Source organism: Prinia subflava, chromosome 9 (assembly GCF_021018805.1).
Source record: "Prinia subflava isolate CZ2003 ecotype Zambia chromosome 9, Cam_Psub_1.2, whole genome shotgun sequence".
Classification (NCBI taxonomy): domain Eukaryota; kingdom Metazoa; phylum Chordata; class Aves; order Passeriformes; family Cisticolidae; genus Prinia; species Prinia subflava.
In genome coordinates, this window is record NC_086255.1 from 31,546,843 (window position 1) to 31,571,829 (window position 24,987).

Here is a 24,987-nt window from a genome sequence, read left to right on the forward strand (position 1 = left end):
ATTGAGAGCATTGACTTTGCGACCAGACAATTTTCAGCCCATTTTAATATCCACTTTATAAACAGAGGCTTTGCAGAGAGTTGAAGAAAAGCAATTCAGAGTGGAAAATTGTTTTTAAAAAATAGAGCTGCATAGGCAAAAAGGTGTGGGTTGATATTATATATAAATTATTGCATCAGGGAAAGGACCTTAAAGTCCATCTTATCCCACCCCCTGCCAAGGGACACCTTCCACAATCCCAGGTTGCTCCAAGCCTCATCCAACCTGGCTTTGGGCACTTCCAGGGATCCGGGGGCAGCCCCAGAGCTTCTCCTCCCCAGGCTGAATGATCCCAACTCTTCCAGCAGAAATCTGAATTTCCCAGCACAAAACATACAATCATCTCCACACAACATCAATGCACAAGATTTGAAACGGGACCATCCTGTCTCCATTTGCCAACCATCCACAGGATTTTATCAGCAAGAATTCCTTCCTCTGACAAGCACAACCTGGAATTGCATTGGAAGTTTTACAGGCTTATTCCAGACAGACAAAACCCTTTGTTGGTGTGTGCTCAAACCTGTGGGAGCTCCAAGGCTCTCCTGCTGCCTGCCCACTCATGGAATCTCTCCAGAGGTCTGAAAACCCTTCTTCCCCAGCACCCATCCCTTCTGTTTCCAACACACACCTCACACGGGCTTGGACACTGCAGGCCAAAGCCACGGGAGGGAAAAATGTTGCTGCAAGCTGGATGCAAACCCAGAAGGTGTCAAGGAGTGTTTGGACAGAGGGGGATTGTTGGGGTGTCCGTGCAGCACCAGGAGCTGGACTGGATGATCCTGTGGCTCCTTCCAGCTCAAGATATTCCATGATCCTCTAGCTCTGTATCTCTGAGAAGATTAATTGCATGGAGGTGACAATCAGCCCTTAATGCCAATCAGAGCAGTTCCCACAGGGAGCAGAGAGAAGCTGAACAAGCCCTTCCCAATGGATCTATTCCCAAAGCCTCACCTGGAACCACACCTTCATTATTCAAGGCCTGAACATTTAATGAATGGCCAGGATTAACTCCAGCAGGGTACAAATGCAAGGGGGGAAACCCAGCCTATCCCAGGCCATTCGGAATTCCCTCGCTGGTGTCACAACAGGAGGGGTTTGTACATCCAGCTGTGCCGCTGGTCCCAGCTTGTGGAATCTCTGCCATTCCAACACACACAAATCTCTCAGGGCATGGAAATAACTGCAGGATCATTGAGGAGTTCAGATGCCTTTGGACTCAGAAAGAGGGAATTTACAGCAGTGATTCACAGAATGTTTTCCCATACAGTCAGAAAAACTAATTATTACTGCACTGAAATTCATCACTGTCATAAGAATTAATGGAGTTTGAGGAGCAGTGAAGTCACCCTGAGTTGCCTTAATTATCCCGTCAGTCTTTACGAGTTCCAGTCTCTGCAGTGGTTAATAAAGGTTAATGCCTCCCCTATTCCAGAAATATTACATGCAACTTGACAAATATTGGGGGAAAATAATTTAGGGAAGCTGCAAAATAACTCCACATTACAACAAAATTCATCCACAGAAGGTCTCCCAGACAGGCCACCCTCCTGGGAGGGCGGGCAGGGGCTGACTTCTGATGTCGTTAACCTTTACAGCCTAAAACTCCTAATTTAGGAAATGTAGAGTTGAGTGACTGTGACTTTCAGCCCCAGCTGGAGTCCCCAGGATTTCTGGGGTGTTTCCAGCAGACTCTGGAATGTATCAGATGTTGGAATCTCTAAAAGGCATTAGGCAGCTAAAATGAGTTTGGGTGTAACAAGTCCAGCACATCCCTCACTCAAACCACAGGAGAACGTCTGGGATTGGGAATATTTCCCACTCTTCCATGAAGCAAACCTTGTGGAGACACAGATCCCAAGGAGAAATTGCTCCTGGTGGCCTTGCCAGCACGGAATGTGTGTCCTGGCAGTCCCCCAGTACCAACACCCCTGTGACACACCACACAGCTGTCCCTGGCACAGGGAGACCTGGAGCTGCTGGAGAGAGGCCGGGGGAGGCACCAGGATGAGCAGAGGGATGGAGCAGCTCTGCTGGGAGGAAAGGCTGGGAGAGCTGGGGGTGTTCAGCCTGGAGAGGAGAAGCTTTGGGGTGACAAATTTGTGGCCTTCCAGCACCTGAAGGAGCTACAAGAAAGGTGGAGACTCTTTCCAAGGTATGGAGTGACAAGGGGAATGGCTCCCCACTGCTAGAGGGCAGGGCTGGATGGGATACTGGGCAGGAATTGTTCCCTGGCAGGGTGGGCAGGCCCTGGCACAGGGTGCCCAGAGCAGCTGTGGCTGCCCCTGGATCCCTGGCAGTGCCCAAGGCCAGGCTGGACTTTGAGGCTTGGAGCAGCCTGGGACAGTGGAAGGTGTCCCTGCCCATGGCAGGGGTGGGATGAGATGGGATTTAAGGTCCCTCCCACTCAAACCATTCTGGGATTCCATGATACTGGACCAACCTCAAACCTCAGCAGCTTGCAGAGAATAAATGATGTTTTACCAAGATTAAACCTTCCTAGATGGAGATGCAGCTCTGAAGTGCTTCCAACAGGAGGGAAACACTCACCCCATTCCCAGGCTGGAACACAAACACAAGCTCCCAAAGCCACCAAGGCTGTTCCTGTCCCAGCAAATGAGCACTGGGGACTCAAGAATTAGATCAACAAGGACATTTTATCTGTGGAGGATTATTTGTGCCCATCTCCAACAGCCTGGAACATTTGGGTCTGCAGGAATTCACACAAGTGTGCGTCAGTTCTCTGTTCCCAGCACACCCAAGAGCTGTAACACCCCAGTGCAGCAGGAACTGCAGCTGTGATTAAAAGACATTAACGTTGTTCCAGTCCTAATGTGAGGGCTGAGAGCAGACACACAATGAATTCAGAATGTTCATGGCCCACACAAACCCACAGCAGTTCATTAGCTACAGTAGAACATTAAAAAAAAGAGAGAAGGAATATGGAAATGAGTTTCTTTCCACAAGGAATCATTTCTTTCCCATGTTCTGCTCTTATGCTGTTGAAGGATGAACTGATATTAAAGGACAAAGCTGGGAACACTTTGCCTTTATCAGATTAAAGCAATTACAACCTGCTTATAAAGATGTTTTCATAACATGAGTTTTGTTCTCAGAAAAGAAGACTTAATTTGCAAACTAAGTTGGAAAATTAAGATTGGTTTCTCCAAATTTACCACCCTCCAAAAAAACCTCTCTGCCTGAGAAACTGCTCAGTCTTCCTGGTTGATCTCAGCTGTAAACCTTCCCCAGAGGAATTTAAAAGTGGATCTTTTTTCAATGGATCAGATTTTTCAGTCGATCTCTGCCACCTCTCCATCTTCCCAGCACAGAGAGGGGGAAGCTCCATGGAGACCTTAAAGCACCTTCCAGTAGCAAAAGGGAGCTTATAAAAAAGAGACGGAGGGACTATTCCCATGGTTAGATAGTGATGGGACAAGGGGAAGGGTTCTGAATTAAAAGAGGTGAGATTTATGGGCTATTGGGCAGGAATTGTTGCCTGGCAGGGTGGGCAGGCCCTGGCACAGGGTGCCCAGAGCAGCTGTGGCTGCCCCTGGATCCCTGGCAGTGCCCAAGGCCAGGCTGGACTTTGGGGCTTGGAGCAGCCTGGGACAGTGGAAGGTGTCCCTGCCCATGGCAGGGGTGGCACTGGGTGGGATTGAATGTCCCTCCCAACCCAAACCACTCTGGGATTTTATTAAAATGAAAATAAAAAGCCACAGCCATCACAAACCCGTTGGAGTCTGGGGTTTTCCTGGGTGACAGATTGGCACCGAGCATGTCTGTGACAAACACATCAGAGTGCTAGAGATACACCAATTTATGTGGGAACCCACCCCAGGAGTGCAGCAGCACCCACCACTAATCCAGCAGGAAAGGAACCACTCTTTTCCAGGCACTGATGACAAAGTCATTAAAACACACATTAAAGCAACCCCGAGGGGCACAGTGCTAATGAGCCTGCTTGATTCCATGCCTGGGTTTACATCTATTTTTTATCTATTCCCACTGAAGAGCTACAGAATGTATTCCCATGCCCACTGGAGACAGGGCAGCGCATCCCTGCTTTTCCCCTGCCAAAATGCCGTGCTCCAGAGGCAGCTGAAGGACAGCCTGCCTTGCCAGCTGCCCCTGGGCTCTGGATTTCCAGGATGTGGGAGAAGCACCACAGCAGTGTATGATCATTCCATGTCCTGTATCCCATCCCAGACCTGCCTGCAAGCTCATTCCACAGAAATATTTATGGCAATGCTGGAAGGAAATGTGTTTGCACGGGGTTAATTAGGGAAGAATACATTATCACTGATGTCTTGCCATGCTTTTGTTAATAACCAGGAGGAAATGAGGGCACAGCAAAGGCTGGGACCCTCCCAGTTTCTTGCAGTAGCTGATGGAGGAGCTGATGAAGCATTTTATTTGCCCATAATCAAGGTGGATTATTTTAGTAATGAAGCAGGAGCTGAATATTAGCTGTTAAATACAACCATCATCATCTTCCTGGACTTGGAAGGAGGATTTCTTTTAAACCCCCAAAAACTCTACAGTAGCAGCAGCCAAAACAAGATTATCTCCTTTCCCAGTGCTCCATAAAGCTGGGGAATTACTGAGTCTTTTTAGATACTACAATGTTTGTCAAGCAACAATTAAAAACGCACCAGTGATTAAGCAAACACCATAAAGCTTTTACAATTCATTTGAAGCAGACAAATATTTGTGCAGCCAAATAAAAAAATCCCAACCAACACCGAAGTATTTGGCTCCCTGAAGATTCAAAATCCTTCATTTTGAAAATGGATTTTTAAGAATTCCCTCTAAGACTCCAAGGCTGTCCAACCTGGCCTTGGAACCCTTCCAGGAATGGGGCAGGCACGGATTTTTTTTTTGTTCAGTCAGGAAGCTGTCATCAGCAATGGCACACAAATAATTACTACTTCCATTTACAGCCAAGAACCCCTATAGTGCTGATTGCATGGGATAAACCAGCCCCTTCCCAGGACGTTTCCAATCTCAGGCACCTAAATTCAAATTATCCCAGTTTTCCAGACACCTGTGCTAAAGGGTAGGAGGGCTTATCCAAAATCAAGCTTCCAGAACAAAGCAGAAATCTCAACTCAATCAGAAACTGTGAGCTCTGCTCCAGGTGTATTTCTCCCTCCAATAAAAGGAAATGCCACCTTTAGGAAAGGTGGGACAATGGGGATGAGCTCTGCAGGGCCCCTGATGTCCCCAGCCAAACTGGGCCCTGTCCAAACAGCTCCAAATCTGAAGCAGGAGAGCACTTTAAAACTGCTCCATCTTCCCCAAACACCACAATGCAGAATAAAGAGGATTCTGAACACTTTTCCTTGTTTTGTCAGCACTACCTGCAGCAGCCCTGAGCACTCTCCCTCTGTCCCACACTTCTATGTGCTCCCCTCCCTCCAGCCAGCAAGTATTTATCCAGCTGCAGGTTAAAGTGGACTCTGAGGCCAAAAATCACCCAAAGGGGGGTTAATGTTTAACCCAGACTCCCTCCCAAAGCAGCTCCTGTGTGCCTGGACACAGAGGTGTGTGGATGGACACTGCTTCTCCTCCTGGGGAGCAGCAGCAGCAAAGCTGGGATCCCTGACCCCCCACACCTCCCAGGGGGCACTTCCAGAGCTGCCACTGCCAAACCTCCCTTCTCAGGAGATGCAGTTTGAGAGACTGGGGTTGGACATGAAGGAAAACAACTTTTCCAAGCAGGTGTCTCAAGCCTGGCAGCCCCACTCCCAGAGGAAAGCTGGAGACGCTTTCCTGAGCTCCTTCCCAACCAACACAAGCCCAGGATCAAGGCAGATGTCCCATTACCACAGGCAGAGCACCTGAGTTTCTGTTTCCTTAAATCAGCTAAACTCACCTAAACTCCATCTCCCCAAGAACAAAGCCAGCTGTGCCGTGTTAGCAGAGAGTGTCTGACAGCAATAAATCTGTATTTGGGATCTCTGCCATGGAAGAATCACGGCAGTGCTCAGAAATGATGAAGGATCACAAAAGCAGAGGCAGAAGAAATTCAAAGAACATAAAGGACTCTGAAGAGGTTCAAGAGAGTCCTCAGACAGGGAACACAGAATCTAATCAGATGCTGAACAGCTTTTAAGTGAAGAATGTGCCTTCCCAAGGAGGGAATGGGCCAGGGAGGAGGGACAGGCACATCCCAGCAGTGCCTCTGCTGTGGGCACTCAGGTGTATCTGGGCAAAGCCCTTGGGAAACAGGGCTGGTGACATGGACAAAGCCACCATGTGGCATTTTCACACCCACTCAGGAAATTCATCCCACTCCAGGCAGCTCCTGTGACCCCCATCAGCTACAGAAAACCCCAGTTTAAAAGACAAGCTCCGAGTTGGGTGCGTGGTGTGAATTTAATCAGCCTCTGCCCCTGCCCTCTACCACAGATAAGTCAGGCGGAGTAACCTCAGAGCTGAAAAACAAACTCAAGAAATAAAGACAATTCAATTTCTTCAAAGGCAGCCAGGATTCTGCCTTGTTCAGATCTCTGCACTTCGTTCCCAGTGCTGTCAGATTGCTTCAGATGTCTGGAGTTCACCTCAATTCCCATCAAAAAGCCAATCCGGGGTGTCCAGGACATGTCAGAGGAAAAGGGAAGCCAGCGTTTGGGTGGCCCCTGCGCCTTCTGCTGTGCACAGAGGCCCTGGACTGCTTTGAAAACACAAAGAGCTAACAAAACATAGCTGAGCCTCTTCCCACGCACCTCATTCCTGCAGTTAACTAAACAAGAGACACTATTTAAATCTCATTTCCTCCAGCTGGGCGTCAGGCACAGGCTGCAAAGGGCAGAGCTTCACCAAACCCATTTCAAACACTACTGACTCTGATATTCTGGAGTAAAGGGTTTTTTGCAAACAACTTCAGAGGAGTGAATGCAGTTGTCAACATTTCTGTTGTCTGGATGGGTTTTATTGCAGCCTAAAGATAAATAAAAGCTCTTCCATTCCGAGGCATTCCCAGAGAAGATGTAATTCATGAAATGAGTTCTTCAAACGAGCGATACAGAGAACTTGGTTGGCGCCTTTTTTTTTTATTTTTTAATTAAAAAGCTTATCTGCAGTTTTGTCAATTTATTTGGTATCCAAAAGCTTTTAACACTGGTGTTTAAATAATATAGAATCCATCTTTGCCAGCGTACTTCAGAGCAGCTAAATGCAACTAAACTGCAGCCCTCTTCAGCATCCTAAACCTGAGCAAATACTGGCAGTCTTAGGGAGCTGGGAAGGGGCTGGAGCGTGTCCAGGGCAGGGAAGGGAGCTGGGGAAGGGGCTGGAGCCCCAGGAGAGGCTGAGGGAGCTGGGAAAGGGCTGAGCCTGGAGAAAAGGAGGCTCAGGGGGGACCTTGTGGCTCTGCACAACTCCTGACAGGAGGGGACAGCCAGGGGGGGTCGGGCTGTGCTCCCAGGGAACAGGGACAGGACAAGGGCAAACGGCCTCAGGCTGGGCCAGGGGAGGCTCAGCTTGGGCAGCAGCAGGAATTTGTGCATGGAAAGGGAGCTCAGGCCTTGGCAGGGGCTGCCCAGGGAGGGTTGCAGTGCCCATGGCTGGAGGTGTCCAAGGAAGGGCTGGAGGTGGCACTGAGTGCTCTGGGCTGGGGACAAGGTGGGCATCGGGCACAGCTGGGACTCCATGATCCTGAAGGTCTTTTCCAGCCTCAATGATTCCATCATGGGAATTGTTGTTATTATTGGAATTATTATTATTCCATCAATTTGATTATTATTGCACCATTGCCACAAGCAAATGGATTTAAGGTCACAAGGTCGACACCATGGAGGAGATGTCAGCTGCTTTGCCCCAGAGCATTTGTAGCTGAAAGGGCCAGGGAGGGTGATGAGACACCACACAATCCCCAAAAACACACTGGGACTTTCAGCTCCTCTCCAGAATTCTGCCTCTTTTTGCCAGTGTAACTGATGTGTAGCATGAATCAGTATTTTAAACTGACATTATCAGAGCAGTAACACAGAGCTGTGGCAGAGGAAGGCTCAAGCTGCCCTGCACAGCCTTCTCCTCACTTGAAACATCTCCCCACAAAGCCTGGGCCATGTGAAAAATCCCACTTCAAACCACATCCCTGAAATGGAGACAAGACATCACTGCCTGCTATCAAAGCAAGGCGAGAGGAGCGGCAATAAGAGTGGAATGCTGAATAATGAGGAGATTTCCTTTTATCAACACAGGAACTGTCTGCAAAACACCTACAACTGCAGGGCTGCTCCTTGCTCCCTCAGGCTGAAGTTCCACCCCTGGCAGCAGACCAGGGTGAAGCCCTCATGTCCAAAGTCACCTCTGTGCCCTTAAAAAGCTTCCAGGGGCCTTCATCCCCCAGAACACATCAGCAGGGGGATCAGAGCAGCTCAGCCTGGAAAGGCAGGAGCCTGCACAGTGCCTCTGTTTGCTTTAGGCTCAGCTGCCTGGCTGGAGGAGCAGCCCAGCCCTTTACTCTGCTGTTCTCCCCCTCTGCCCCTGTGCTCAGGTGAGACCCTGCCTGCTGAGCTGCCTCCAACAAAAAAAGGACCTGGAGCTGCTGGAGAGAGGCCAGGAGAGAGCACTGGGATGCTCCAGGGCTGGAGCCCCTCTGCTCTGGAGCCAGGCTGGGAGAGCTGGGAGGTGTCACCTGGAGAGGAGAAGGCTCCAGGGAGAGCTCAGAGCCCTTTCTGTGCCTAAAGGGGCTCCAGGAGAGCTGGAGAGGGACTGGGGACAAGGGACAGAGGGACAGGACACAGGGAATGGCTTCCACTGCCAGAGGGCAGGGATGGATGGGATCTTGGGCAGGAATTGTTCCCTGGCAGGGTGGGCAGGCCCTGGCACAGGGTGCCCAGAGCAGCTGTGGCTGCCCCTGGATCCCTGGCAGTGCCCAAGGCCAGGCTGGACTTTGGGGCTTGGAGCAGCCTGGGACAGTGGAAGGTGTCCCTGCCATGGCAGGGATAGGGTGGGATGAGTTTTAAGATCTTTTGCAACCCAAACTTTTCTGGGACTCTCTGAGTTCCCCTGATTTTGTCTCCTCTCCTCCAGAGATGTTCAGACACAAGGGGAAGATGTTTTCCACTGATCCAGCCCAATCCCAGGGCTGCCCTGCCTTGTTCTGAACCGTGCCACAGCTAACAGGGCCTGGAAAACAGGGAAACCTTCACTGACATTATACCCGTGGAGAATTTAAAAGAATAATTTTAGTATTGGTGTTCACATGCATTTTTCCTCACAATAACCCCACAGTACTACAAAAGTTGGGGGGGATAATAATTAAAATTATTCATCAATGAAACCTGTAGTAGGTTTAACATTGGAAAAAATGCTCCTGTTCCACGTGGGCTGCAGAGACCTGGAGGCCACTGCTGCCTGAGAAGCAGAGGCAGCAGGATCCTCATGATCCAAAGGGATCAGCCAGTGGAGATGGTGCTGCTACACCCTGGTTGAAAGCAATAAAAATTCAGTAACTTTCACAGAATAGTACCGTATTAGAGCTTATTTTAGGGAGATTGTTCTAGGATTCCCTTAATGGAAGTTCCCTGAGATACAGGGAAGCACAATTCCTCCAACACAATCAATCAAATATTTAAATTCATCCAGCATTTCTCAGAAAGAAACATTGAGTTACAATGGGCAAAATTGTCTTTACAAACTCTGCTTTTATGGACAGCAGGAAAGGCAGCTTGGGGTGATTTCATGTCATCAAAGAGCTTCTAGAAGTGGCTGTAGAGAACAAAAGGCAGTGGCTGCTTTGGTTCTGAAACACAAATTGATCAGTTCTGGGTCTGTCTTGGTGCCAAGTGGCTTTTTGTTCCCAAATCACCACCAGGAAATAGTCTAGAATGAGAAATTGTATATAAAGTGTAAATTATAGCACAAATCCAGCCCATGCTGTCTGTTGCATTTTAATCTGGGAAAAGATGTGTCACTGAGCCCATAAACTAATATTTATGGCAAATATTGCATTGCATCCCCTTGTTTATCAAACTCTGCCTAAAGCAAAGCTTTACTGTCGACAGCAAAGTTCAGTCACCTCATTTCTCACAGCTGCTCTGGCCATATTTCAAACATCAGCAACATTTTCAGTGACATCTATAAAAAGGGATGAAATGGGAGCTCTTGTGAACTAATTATCTGACATCTGCTGTTAATATTAACTAATTCTTCAAGGGCTGCACAGAGAAAGTCATCATCTCCTGATAACCGTGTTTAAGTGATGGGATCTCAGCTCAATCCACTCTGCAATTAAACCAATGTGAAAAATATCAACAAAATTATTTCCACAAGTATTCCACAACAACAGAAGCATTTTGCTTCCCTGGGGTGGTGATCACCCCCGTTCTGTATCAGACACAGAAAACAGGGCTTTGTCATTTATTGTTACTTTATCTGCTTGGCCATACAGGTCTGCAGAGATTTTAAGCATGGATTTAACACTGGAAGTTTTTCCTATAAATAAATACCGAGTCTTAAAGCCACCCATGATGCCAGAACCTCCAGGTGTTTACCTGGAGAAGAGAAGGATCCAGGGAGAGCTCAGAGCCCCTGCCAGGGCCTAAAGGGGCTCCAGGGGAGCTGGAGAGGGACTGGGGACAAGGGACAGAGGGACAGGACACAGGGAATGGCTTCCAGTGCCAGAGGGCAGGGATGGATGGGATATTGGGCAGGAATTGTTCCCTGGCAGGGTGGGCAGGCCCTGGCACAGGGTGCCCAGAGCAGCTGTGGCTGCCCCACCTCTTCCTTCAGCACCTCCTTTAAGGCTTTAGAAAAGGGAATAGGAAGCAGAGCCTGGGAAAACTTGTGAATCCTGGAATCCTAGAATGGTTTGGGTCAGAAGGGACCTTAAAGCCCATCCAGTGTCACCACTGCCATGGGCAGGGACACCTTCCACTGTCCCAGGCTGCTCCAAGCCCCTCCAGCCTGGCCTTGGGCACTGCCAGGGATCCAGGGGCAGCCACAGCTGCTCTGAGCAACCTTATTCCAACACATGTTTCAGGTACACAAATGATCCCAGGAGGTGAATGAATTTTTCATTCTGTTTTCCCTATTTCTCTTGGATTAGTCTGCCCCTCAGTTAAAATTTCAGTTAGGACCACCCATCCCTGTGCCTGTGTCTCCTGAGCCACAGAGATGCCATCCTGAAGATGCTCCTGAAGAGCAAGAAGTGGAACAGAACTCCTGCTACGCCTTGTCCCTTGTCCTCAACATCATTTCCTCATTATCATCCCCCTGGAGGAATAATCCAGTCCCATCTTGTCACATTACCTGCAACACCTGTAAAGGTCACAGAAAAATGCAGGCAGTGGAAGGGTGAGTTTAAATTACTTTCTCCCAGGACATATCCATCTATATTCCATTTATCTCCCACCAGGCACAGGACCAGCTGGGCCATTCCGAGTTTTTTATCTCCGGGTAATATCAGAGAGATTTTAATCAAACAGTTGAGTATCCAAAGTCAACTTCCTTCCAAAGTGTGTTTTTAGGAGAGCTGAGGAAACTTTACCCTGGCTGCTGTAATTGTTGGAGGAGAACATCTGAAGGCAACATCCTTCTGCGGGGCTTTTAACGAGCCTCCGCAGTTTTAACTGGCAACTCACTGCTGCCTTCTTTTCCCTCACAAATTATCCACGTTACCAAGCTCCTCGTAAAGCTCTGCCATTCCTGGGGCTGCAGTGAGCAGTGCACAGGACTCCATTAAAACAAAAACAGCCGTGGAAAATTCAGACTCATCCAGGCTTGGCAAGGAAGGGCTCAGCTCCCGCCTTAATCCCTGAGCGCCGCGCCGGGTTTTGTACAATTAGTGCAGCTGGCAAGCACAGCAGCTTGAGGGACTCTTGTGCTGCCTTTTGAGGGCCAGCAGAAGGATTTACATAATTTAGAGTTTAATAACTTACAGCCTCTGCTTGCCTTTTTTTTTTTTTTTTTTTTTTTTTTTTTTTTTTTTTTTTTTTTTTCTTCTAATAGTTCTCCTGAAAACACGGGCTGGTGTGGAGTGTAACTCCCCTTAAATCATCAGCCTTGCACCAAGATGTTTCTAGGGGATGGTTTTATTTGAATTTTGCCCCCAAGAGAATCCATTTCAGGTGTTAAGACCACACCTAAAATAAGCAGAATATGCTTAGAGGATGGAGAATCTGATTCTTCCACAAAATCCACCCTAAATCACTTGCAAAAACCTGCTGCACGCATTATTCTTTAGGAGGAATGAGTGCTGCTGCACAATATTAACAGCAGATTAATTTCACTTCCTCCCACATCTTTTCTGTTATCAAAATGAAGAATCACAATGTTTTAGACACAGCCTCAATTCAGCTGGGGGGAGTTCTATCTTTTTTGCCTTTTTTTGCTGACCTCTCACAGCTCTTTTTTCCAGCCATGTCTCTAAAAACAGAGGATCAGAGACATCATTTTAGGTGTAGCCATAACAAGTGGTGTTTTTCTCAGTCTGAACTTAATTATTTGTTGGAGCAAGGGAGGGAAGTCTGTGGTTCTGCTTTAAATTGCAAGCAGCATCCAAGTGTGCATGCAGGCACTTGAGAACTCTGGATAATCAATACAGAGAGAGGGAGAAATTAACTGCTGATTTGAGTTTCACTGAGTGTGCAATGGAAGGTGATCTGTGAACACCAAGGAGACAGAAAACCTCCACGGTTCCATACTTGGAGCAGACTTGTCCGGTTTCTACCGGAAAAACAAAAAGCAAACCAAAAAAACCCCAAATCCAATAGTATCTGGAAATGTAAAGCAAACACTGCAGAACAACCAAACAAAAATCAGATGTCAAAAACTGTGTATTTGCCTTAAAAGAAGGCCACATGTCAGGAGATGTGTCCCTGCCTTACCCAGTGCTCCTCAACACCCAAGGGTTTGGGTTCTTCCCAGGCCCTGCTTGAACTCAAACCCCATCCTGCTTTTATTTAAGACTGCAATAATAGGGAAAAACTATGTTAATAGTGCTCCTGGGGCAGGCTTTTCAAAGCCCTGGATTGCCTTATTAAAGGAGTCATTATGAGACAAGGGTCAGATCAGAATCATTAAATTTTAACATCTCCTAAATTCTGTTGCAAAGACAAAGCCCTTCCCTAGTGATTTACAGCTGAAGTTTGCTCCTGCAGAGTGAGCACGAGCTGAAGAGCCCATGTGGACTAACAGTGAGTAATGACACTAAAATCTTTATTATTTACAAACCAAAGCCAGGGTACACACAAAACCCAGTCCCAGCAGGAGATGTCAACTCAGCTGACACCTCATTATGGCCCAGCTGCAACGCTGAGCTCCACACCCCGATAAATCCATCCTTCACTCAGCCTCTGCTGCAGCTTCATCCTCAGAAAGCAGCACTTAATGTCCTCGTAATGAAGTACAGGCAGGCACAGCAAAACACACTCCTGACACTCTGGAGATGATGGAAAGCTCTCTCCTGAATACTGGGAAGCCCTGAGTGTTTCTCCAGATGGGAGCTGGACGAGGCTCCCTGACACTGCTCCACCACCAGTGTTACTGAGTGTCTGCTCTCAGCTGCAGGCACCGGTTTTGTTTCTCCCAGAATAAACCTTGGAATGATCTAAGTTATCCCCAGGCTTAATGGAGCATTTACTACCACTCACCTTTCTAGGGATTTACCACATTTATTGCTCATTTCCTAAAGGAACAAGCAGGTGTTTGAAGCTGTGTAGGATCAGCTGAGTCAACCCCACGCCCTGAGGGGATGTGAACACCTCCACAGCCTCAGCTCCGTGAGGGCAAGCTGCAGCGGTTCCCCAAGCTCATTACAACCCCAACTGCACTGATCTGTGCACTAACGAGAAAAATATCCTTAAAGTCCCTTAAAGTCCCTGGGAAAGCGATTAAAACTCTAATCCCACAATGCTGCTGGGAAAGGAGCAGAGGAACATGAACACAGACTGCTCTTCCTTGAGGCAAGGACTCTGAGTAGTGACCTTACTCCTGGCCCCAGTGTAACCAGGACAAAGGGATTTGGGACAACTGAGTGACACATGCCACTGGAGGTTTGCTCAGGAGAGCAGCCTGGAAAAGGCAGCAAGAGGAAAGCTGCCAGGAAAACCTGCTGTGTGCAATCCCCTGTGGGAGCCCCTTGCACGGCCAGGTGGGAATGGCCACAGGAGCAGAGTGTGGGGTCATGGGGGGTTCCACTCGTGGGGAGTGCAGGATCAGGCGCCTTTCAGCTCTGCTTTCCTAAGGGGAAACCAAACATGCTCTCACTGCCTTGGCTAGGACTTGACCTTTCTCTCTGCTCTTTCCAGCCCTCCCCAGCTGCATTTATCACACAGACCTGCTGCCTCTCTGAATTTGTCACCTGAGGTACAGGTGAGAACAGAGAACATCACTCATGTCCTTCAGCCCTACAGAGAACAGCACATCCTGCAGAAAATAATCCACTTATCTGTTCCTGCTTTCTCATTCCTGCCCATTTGTTCTTTTCCTTTCTCTCCTTTTGAAGCACAATTAGGTATTTGGAAAAGGCTTTCTTTTGAGCAGGGACTCGCACAGCTCATTGTTCTGGCACAAGAATACCACTGGCTTGTATGATTCAAATTTGTACCTCTTGTTTGGATTACTCTGTGCCATCTGTACCCTTCCCCACAGCACCTTAAAATCACACAACTATTTATTATCTCTCTCTCTGCTCCAGACACCACTATAAACTCTTGTCCTCAAGATCAAGGACCAGATCTCAACTCTGCATCTGAATTTAAACAAAAACCTATTTAAGTCGTACACAGCAGTGTGATTTACTTCCTCTGCTTAATTGTGTAAGCCAAGCCTTTGCCCAGAACATTCATAAAAGAAAGCAGATAAGAGGAGAAGTGCTGGGGAGTTTAGAGCCGGGAGTCAAGTGCCATCCACATTTTTTTTCCTGATTTATTTTAGTCAGCTTAGTGGGAAAACGATGACTTGTCTTGAGCAAAAACTAAGCTTGGCTTACTGAATTACTTCAAGACTTACATAGGTCAGAAAGGTTCTTCTAAGCAGTAAGAAAATAATTATCATGAGATTCAGCAGGAATTGTAAGGAAAACTGGCATAAGCTTCAGGCTCCTCTGCATGGGGCAGGACCAGCCTGAGTGACTGAATGAAGCATTTCCTCTGCATCATCTTCACACAGAGTGGCTAAATTCCATACCAGAATCCATGCCCTGAAGAGGTGAATTCACTGAGAAAGTGAAACATCTAAAAGAGGCTGCGACTTCCACGTGAAGAGATGAAAAAACATCTAAAAAGCTCTTACTTTTGACAGTAGCTGTCCGGGTGCAGTTGTAGAGGATGGCTAACTCCCCAAAAACTTTGCCAGGTCCCATGGTGCAGAGCTTCACTCCCTCTTTTGTCACTTCAACCTTCCCATCTGTGAGAAAAAGAAGAGAAAAAGACCATTTGAAAAGGGCAATTAAATAATTTCAGACATTTTAAAAGGAAGATTGATGGTTTTTTGATGTAACTTTTAAAATGTGTTTGATTACAGGGCAGGTTGGATGGGGCTTGGAGCAACCCAGGATAGTGGAAAGTGTCCCTGCCCATGGCAGAGGGTGGAAGAGGATGATCTTTAATTCCCTTCCAACCCAAATCACCCTGGGATTCCACACTGTGAACAAAAAAACTCCAGACCCTGCAACTTCAAAAGGAATTAAATGTATTATTAAGGAGAGAACACATATTCAGCAGAAGATTAAAACCAACTGTTGCATGCAGAAACTTTCAGCACTTGAGTGTTTTTTAGTGGAGCTTCTGTACAGTCAGGACATACTTACAGTACACTAAGTGTGAACTTGGTTTCACCTCTTACACTTTCCACTGAAATTTCCCCCAATTTTGTGTTCAAAAAGGAAAAGATTTAGGTCTTGAACACCACACATGAAAACAGCACTGTAATTTTGCTCATTTTCCCTGAGAAACTAATCCCAGAGAACACTCATCCACAAATAACAGAGCTATTATCCAAAAGAAAATTACTCTGACCCATGGCTATTATTTAATTCCCATCTCTCCACCCCTTGCCTTCCTGAATATCTCATTTTATGAGGGGAAATCTGCTTTGTCAGCTCACCTGCACCATGCTGGGAAGGGATGTGTGAGGAGGGGTTAAAATCCCGGATTGGATGGAAAGAAAGGAGCTCAGGACCAACCTGGGAGGCTGGAAGTGACCAATCTTTGAAATACTGGAGGGTTTGAAAAGCAAGAGCCAGGAAAAGGGAATGGAGAGGGGACAGATGTGAGGGGGCCACAGGGTTATTCCTGCCAAAAACAAAGAGTGGTGAAAAAGAGCAAAGGTTTTGAATCCTAGTGGCCACTAAAAAGCCTCCTCTGACACCCCAAACTGGGAAACAGCTTCAGGGATCGTGGAGAACAATCAGAGAACTGAAACACAGATTCATTCAGGTTGGAAAAGGTGATTATTTATCAAGTTGAAAGTGGCTGTTTGGTACATATTATGGCCTAAAGGTTACCTGGGCTGTGGGAGTATAAAATGGCAGCAGTGTTTTCTGTAGAACAGAAGCAGAGTTGGGGGGGGATTCAAATATCTGCATTACAAGTTAACTTTTATGACTATCTTTATAAATGCTTGGTTCATTTCTTCATATAAAGTATCAACCTAACAAGAAGCACGAAAATAGTTGTTCATCTCAAGAATGAGTAATATCAGCCTTTAGTGTGGTCTCACACACTTCAGAGATTCCCAAATTATTTTGAAGAATGTAATTTTTTTGTTTAATAGAACCGAGCTTCAGCAGCTTTTCTGCAAATAGCTTTGCTGGATAAAGCTGTATAACAGAAACCTGCAAAGGCAATGACTTTACCTGATTTATGGCTCATGGGTTCCAAAGAAAGAGGGACAATTCTGCGCAGTAAAGCACAGATGGGATCACACTATTCCCAAGTGCTGGGGAGCACAGGAAACATATTGCTGATGAAATTGAAATACCTGTTTTAAAAATATCGAGAAGATTTCCCAGCACAATATTGGCAAGACTAGATAAGATGATGTTTTGTGGTTTTTTTAATTAATGAGTTCTTTAATTACAATTTATTATCCTGGAGAAAGCCTCCCTTTCTCCTGCTGTGTAACTAAACAATCTGGAACTTTAAACATCTCACCATAAGATGCCCTGACCGTGAGCAAACTTCACCTCTCATGGAATCAAAAAGTCAAAGGACTGTCGTAGATTTTCCCCATTTTCTCTTCCTACCTGGCAGTCTATACAGCGCAGTTTTCCATGGAGCAAACAAATTGTTCTGCTGCATCAGCCAGATAAAGGAACCAAACGAAACACAACACAATATTGATCAATTAATGGAGATGCATCTGCAGCTTGCCTGGGCATCTCCATCAGACAAACACTAAATAATGCACAAGATGCTTTGCTCCAGGCAGGAGAATCAGAAAATGCTGCGTTTCAATCTAAATATTGAGAATTATCGAATTCAACATTATATTTGATTTACAGCTTGAGCTGATTTTGGGGAGCTTTAGTTAGCACTAAAAAAAAGCACTTTTCTGTCAGCTGTAAGAAGTTATTCTATAACCATGGGCAATCCATATGATCTTTCAACAGAGCATAAAATCAAAACCTCAGTGTCTGCAGTTCCCCAGTTCCAAGGGCTCCAGCCATTCCCCTTCCAGGACAAACATGAGAAGGTGACCAGAGTCAAGGTCAATAAAAGAGATCGATGTTTCCACATGCCACAAGCCTGCTCCCAACTGAAATCCCTTCAAAAACCCCTTGAACCATGCAGAAATCGAAATATTTTGGGTTCTGCAGACACTCAAGTCTCAGTTCTTTGGTTCTTTATCCCTGTACACTTCCAGGGATGGGGCAGCCACAGATGCTCTGGGCAACCTGTGCCAGAGCCTCATCTCATCCTGATGCCTTGCAGGATTTCTGGGAGGTTCACTCAAACTTTAGGAAATTAAGCTTTTCTTATGAAAAACTAGTCCTAGGAGTTGGACTTGAACGATCCTTGGGGATTTTCCAAGAGGAAACAGCTTCCCTTGCTGCCCTGGTCCCCAGCACACAGCCTGAGCCTTGGACCTCTGCTTTCCCAGATTAAACTCTGCGCGCTAATTACATTGTAGTTGCAAGTTCAATTGTGGAGCAATTAAAGTTTTAATTGCTAAGTTGCTGCTTGACTTCGGAGCCGGTGGGTCCGATGAAGATGTGCTAATACCAGCTCTGGTTTGGAAACACAAACTGCTAATGGCCGGCATTACTCATGGAATTATTGACGGGGTTCTGCCCCAGCCACCGGCAATCTTCCCCTTGATGACTGTGGAGTGTTACACTTCAGAATGAAGAATAATCACAATATTAAAACTAAAGCCAGGATTTGGGGGATTTTTTGTCACAGCCCTTCTTAAAACAGGCTGACAGTGAATTATTCCTGGTGCGTCTCCGTCCCAGTTTCAGGAATCATGGAAGGAGTCCCTGGAAGATCATCTACACGTGGGAAATCATAGAATGGTTTAGAAGGGACCTTTAAGGTCATCGAGTGCCACCCTTGCCATGGGCAGGGTCACCTTCCACTATCTCAGGGTGATCCAAAACCTGGCCTTGGACACTTCCAGGGATGAGGAACCTGTGCCAGGGCCTGTGCCCTGGTGAATTCCTGAATAACCTCCTAGGATGCCAAGTTAAACATGGATCATTTTAACCACAGGAGAGGAAAAATACAGATGAATGAAGCACATAACAACAAAGCAGGATCAATTTTATCCCCTACAACACCAAAAACAGCAAAGCAGAGGGGTTTTGTTTTGATGGGGACACTGAGGGTTTTGTCACTCTGAGTCCACCCAATTAAACTTGAAATAATATCTCTGAACTGCATCCATGTCCCTCAAATGAATGGAAGCATAAAGTAAACTGCACTCATGTGACTCCCTCAATCAGGAGGATCATTTTTTTCCCCCAATAATTAAATAGTGATTTTCTCTTTCCAGGCACAGAAGAAAACAGATTAAGCTGACCTGAGGAACTGTGTGTAATTTATATAATAGACTGAATTTTTGCAGTGCATTACCAGCTCTCCCTTTTCCCTCCCAGCACGGGGGAAAAGGCACTTGCTGCTCCAAGCCAAAATCTTCCTTGACTCCCAAATCCAAATTTTAAACATACAAGAATATCCAAGAGAGTATTTGAGAACCCCAAGTGGATTTTTCTACAGTAAGAGAGTTTTCTCTGTTGTCCAGTAAAGGCTCTAACAGCAGGAATGAGCCAGGGACATTCCTACCCTTTATTTCTCCATACCCAGGAGACATGTGGAAGGTCCAATTCCTTATTTTCAGTTGTCTACCCCAGCAGTGGGTAAGAGCAATGGATTTTAGTATTATTCACATTACTGGGCCCTCTTCAAGTCCTGGACCCTTGGGGAGGAAAAAAAAGGATGATTTTTCCATTAAGGCACTAATTATTCATCACACTCCCATGCCAGGCTGAAAAACACAAACACTTCCAGTGAAAAATGAGGAATGTAAAAAAGCAGGGCTCAGCACAAGCTCACGTACTCCTAGGATATAAATTTCATCCCACAACTCCAAAAATGCCAGGAGGGGTGGGAGGAGGATTCCCTCAATTCAGCACAGAATTCATGAATGACTGTTCAATATTTGATTTCATCTGTGCCTGCTTCACACTTGGACTGCAGCTTGATTTGTTGGATGCTATTCAAGCTCAGCTCTGAAAACTGAGGAATGATTGTTTGCAAAAAGTTTTCTTTAGGAAATATCACTCTGGAGCTGCAGGTTTTCCTGAACAAGGCTGAATATATTTTCAAAAATAGCACCTGAGGCAAAGCACAAGTTACCCTTCAACACAGTGACAAGCCCCTGTCCATGGGGGAAATGTAAGCCCTGATGGGATTCTCCCTTACCCAAATTCAGAAAAGTTTTGACAGAATAACCACAACATCAGCAAGGAAAAAAATAAATAATGCATATTTTGCCAAATTTCAAGTTGCTTTCCCACTGCAAATTGTTGCGAGAGTGCTTTGAATACGGAGAAAATAGCATTTTCCTCAGATGTCTCCCTGGGAAAAGCCAAATAAATTCTGATAGCATTTTCCAGGCTTATTTTGTTTTAAGCTGGCACCTGCAGCAAGAGTTTAAAGCTCAATCTTTTAGAGCTGTGCAAATGAAGAGGAATTGAACACAGGGCAGCTGGTCAGCCTGGAGACTGATGACCCTGCAGAGCCTCATCCATATTCCATGCCCAAAAACCCTCCAGTGAGCTTTACCCCTGTTGGATAAAACCCAAGAGGAAGGTAAATGAAGCAAGACCTGAATCCTGACTCTCAAACCTGCAGCTGTAACTGCTGACACTACAAGCCCCTTCAGCAAACGCATTTGGGGTTGAACAAATGGATTTTACCTCCTCCCAAACCCCCTGGGGGAAGCAGTCCCAATGTGATGGAACTGGGACACTCTCCCCAAAACCAGACCCTGGAAATCCTCTTGCCGGGGGCGTATTTCCAGTGCCAAAGTTTATTTTGAAGAGTCTGACACCAGCACAAACCCATGGCTCAGGTGCCCAAAAAACAAAGTATTTACCAAGCTGGCCCCACCTCCCTGGCAGGGACCTGCTACCAAGAAATGATATCCTCAAACTCCTTTTAACACTGGCTTTTAAGAAATAGTTTTGAAACTGGGCTTGAAGCCACAAATCAACGTGTACCATGTCTGCAGCCTGAAGCAGTGATTCCAGGAACACCTCTTGGATTTAAATCAAGGCACACTCCAGAGAAAGGATTACTGGAGATAAGAGCAGAGCTCCATCCCAGTTTCCACCCTGGCTACAGGAGAGTTTTGAAAAGCAGAGAATGGAAAAAAAGGAGGCAATTGCCAAAATCTGTAACAGCAGCCTGGGGGCAGAGAGGGACTGGGAGAACTGAGAGCAGCTGAAAAAAGGATAAAGAAATTTCCCCTGGGCTTTAAAGGTAGGGACTAAAAACCTACCTTTAGGAAGTAGGCACAGAGAGGATGAGAGGAAGGCACAGAGCACTGAGAGCCAGAGCGTGGCAGCCTGTGGAGATCCCAGAGTCACTGGGGTTAGAAAAAACCCTCCAGCATCTTCTAATCCAAGCTGTGCCCGATCCCCTCCTCATCACCAAACTCCCAACATTCCCCTTAAAAGAAGAAGTGCAGAGTCCCTAATTGTTGCAGCAGCTCTCTTATTAGAGGGTAAAAATGAGCCAAGGCACAGACTTCTTGTTAAACACAGCATGAAAAGGGCCCTGGTTTATTCCTCTTCATGGCTTAGTCAACTCCAACCATTCCCTGACTCTGGCTGCAGCAAGCTCCTCCTGTAGGTTTCCCTTGCAGCCTCTCACTGCTGGTTATTTCCTGCTGAACTCTGACTGCAGGGATCAGTGTGCAGGGATCAGTGTGCAGTGACTGCAGGGATCAGTGACTGCAGGGATCAGTGTGCAGGGATCAGTGTGCAGGGATCAGTGACTGCAGGGATCAGTGACTGCAGGGATCAGTGACTGCAGGGATCAGTGACTGCAGGGATCAGTGACTGCAGGGATCAGTGACTGCAGGGATCAGTGTGCAGTGACTGCAGGGATCAGTGACTGCAGGGATCAGTGACTGCAGGGATCAGTGTGCAGGGATCAGTGTGCAGGGATCAGTGACTGCAGGGATCAGTGTGCAGGGATCAGTGTGCAGGGATCAGTGACTGCAGGGATCAGTGACTGCAGGGATCAGTGACTGCAGGGATCAGTGTGCAGTGACTGCAGGGATCAGTGACTGCAGGGATCAGTGACTGCAGGGATCAGTGTGCAGGGATCAGTGTGCAGGGATCAGTGACTGCAGGGATCAGTGACTGCAGGGATCAGTGACTGCAGGGATCAGTGTGCAGGGATCAGTGTGCAGGGATCAGTGACTGCAGGGATCAGTGACTGCAGGGATCAGTGACTGCAGGGATCAGTGACTGCAGGGATCAGTGTGCAGGGATCAGTGTGCAGGGATCAGTGTGCAGGGATCAGTGACTGCAGGGATCAGTGTGCAGGGATCAGTGTGCAGGGATCAGTGACTGCAGGGATCAGTGACTGCAGGGATCAGTGACTGCAGGGATCAGTGACTGCAGGGATCAGTGTGCAGGGATCAGTGACTGCAGGGATCAGTGTGCAGGGATCAGTGACTGCAGGGATCAGTGACTGCAGGGATCAGTGACTGCAGGGATCAGTGTGCAGGGATCAGTGACTGCAGGGATCAGTGACTGCAGGGATCAGTGACTGCAGGGATCAGTGACTGCAGGGATCAGTGTGCAGGCTGTGACTGCAGGGATCAGTGTGCAGACTGTGACTGCAGGGATCAGTGTGCAGAGTGTGACTGCAGCTTTTACCCAGCTAGACTGTGACTGCAGACCCAGACTGACCTCACAGCAGTGATCCTCTCTCCTCAGGATCCTGCTTCATGATTCTCTCCTTCATGCTCCTCGAAGTTCCTCCTCCATGATGAGCCTCCCCTCAGCAGCCAAACCCCTCTTTCACCTCACTCATCCTTATTGGATACAGCTGTGACTCATCAAGGTGAGGCTGTATTGTTAATTAACACAGCTGTCACTAATCAGGGGTGAGGTCACCTGTACTCCCTTCTCCTGCACCTCATGAATTATCCCAGAAGAAACGCTCTGCCTGCACAGGGATGGACACTCCCAACTATCTCCTCCTGTGACCTGCACAAGGAAACTCTGCAGCCAAAGCAAAATAAATGGTTTTTTCCAGGTGCCTCCTCTTGGGGAGAACAGAAAATTAGTTTGGATTTTTTTTCTCTTAAAATGATGATGATGATGATGATGATGATGATGATGATGATGATGATGATTTTTTTGTTACAGGACCCACTCCCAAGGATACACATCCTCAAAAAAAACATATAAAGCATCCAAAAAAATAGATACACAGACATATATTTGGTCTGGTTTTCCAAGATCCTTCCAACTGTAACATACCCTGCCCAAGGTTATGGAGAGGTGACCTCCAGAACTCCAGCACAACCTTGGTTCTCATGTGACTCACAGATATTTTGTGTGATGTAAGATCTCCTTCAGCATAAAGGCACACACAGGGTTGTGTCCCCCCAGAACGAGCACTGATCCCACACTCTCCCCCTCAGCTGGACAGCTCCCAGAAAATGAACAGCTCTGCCTGATTCATCCATCAGGAGGCTGACAAAAGGAGGGAGAGAGAAGTCTGGGATCCTTGGGGAAAGCAACAGAAGGTGTGGTTTGCTCAGTTTGATTTTTGAGGAACTCAAGGAGTTAAGCTGAAACTCAAGAAGATCTGCAGAGAGTGAGTTTATCCTCACACACACTCCCTTATCCCAGTCCTCCTGAAACCCAGATGTGAACCAAAAGTGATCAGAGAGAAGGGATGAGTTTCATATTGACCCTGGATAAAATACTGAAAAGCTCAAATACCCTTTAGGGCACACCTGTCTAATTTGCCTCACTCTTAGCTCGATAAATAACAAGTTTCAATCTCAAAAGCAAACAAACCCAAATGCAAACTGATTTTCCTCCAAGCATTCTGTAGAAGGACACAGCATGCCCTGCTGAGCTGTAGTGTTTGTCCCAATTTTGGTTCAGCACCTCTTAACCCCCGATTTGTTTCATTTTCACAGCCCTTCTAAGACACTTGGTTAAAATAATCCCCCTTAAAACACTGAGATGTTCCCAGTGGAATACACTGAGAAAATACACTTACTTTGCTCACCTGCCCCAAACAACTGTTAGGTCCTGCCATCCAAATTTATTTCCTGGTTGCAAACCTCCTCCCTTGCTCTTCAGAGCTGTCACTTACATTTCCTGGCTTTTCAAAATAGTTTGAGAGCATTTCAGCACGAGAGAATACAGCCTTAAGTTGCCCCAAGGAAGGTTTAAATTGGATTTAGGGAGATATTTCTTCACAGGAAGGGTGACACAGTTGGACATAAAAGAACCCTGCGACTCACAGGTGTTTCAGCAGGAAAGAAGGGGCAGAACTTTACTTTCTTTCGTATTTATACATTTCTGGCACCAGTTGTGGATTGGAGGATAGGATCATGACCCCTCCAACCACACTGGTCAAACAGACAGTCCATCAGTTTTTCTCCTCCATAAAGGAATGTAAACAAAAAACTACCGTTAAGTAAACAGAGCTATTTTTACATTAAGAGACTGTTAGAAGCGTGAGAATCTTGACTCCAATAAAGTAAACAATCAGAAGGCTAAAAATTTCCAAAAGAACAGGGCAACAGAAGGGTGGCCAGGCATTGGAAGGGTTTGCTGGAAGAGGTGGAATCATCACCCCTGGAAGTGTTGAAAAGCCATGGGGATGCAGCATGTAGGGACATGAATTAGAGGTGCCTTGGCAGTGCTGGGTTAATGGTTGGACTTGATCTTGGAGGCCTTTCCAACCTTAATGATTCTCTGTCAAAATGTTAACCAAAAAAACCCCAACCAAAACCAAAAGCTGAAGCAATAAACAAATCAAAGTGAGGAACTGAGGAGTCAATTTTAATTTATCCTTCAATGAAACTGAAAATCACTTTTGATACATGATTGATAAGTGATACTGGGACATGCAATCACTGGAGTCTCATCAAAGATAACAGAATAAACTGAGAGGCTGAGATCCCTTAAAACAGCACAAACTCATTGCTTTTTTTCCCTTTCTACCCAGGATCATAATGTGCTTGAAAGGCAGCAATAAAAGAACAGATATATTTAAAAACCCTGAGACAGCCACTTCCTAGAGAAGCTGTAACTCAGAGAAATAAAAGATTAATACTGATTAAAATTTACACAGCCATAATATTTGACACTGTTCTGCAGGTGCACGCCCACACATCAATCTGCCTGGAACAGATCCCTCAGCTCAGTGCCAAACACCGACAGCTCTGCAGTGAAATCCCACAAAGACTCCTCAGGGCAAATCCTGAATCGCTCTTCCAGCC

The 24,987-nt window shown here is 46.6% G+C and overlaps 1 protein-coding gene across 2 annotated transcripts in view; it reads right to left on the reverse strand.

Annotated features, from left to right (window-relative positions):
- PRKG1 (protein kinase cGMP-dependent 1) overlaps positions 1-24,987 on the reverse strand; it is a 373,799-nt gene that overhangs the window by 196,369 nt on the left and 152,443 nt on the right. For both annotated transcript variants that reach the window (XM_063406143.1, XM_063406142.1), the window contains exon 3: positions 15,289-15,402. In XM_063406143.1, the coding sequence (XP_063262213.1) occupies positions 15,289-15,402 (114 nt within the window). The remainder of the gene's footprint in view (positions 1-15,288; positions 15,403-24,987) is intronic.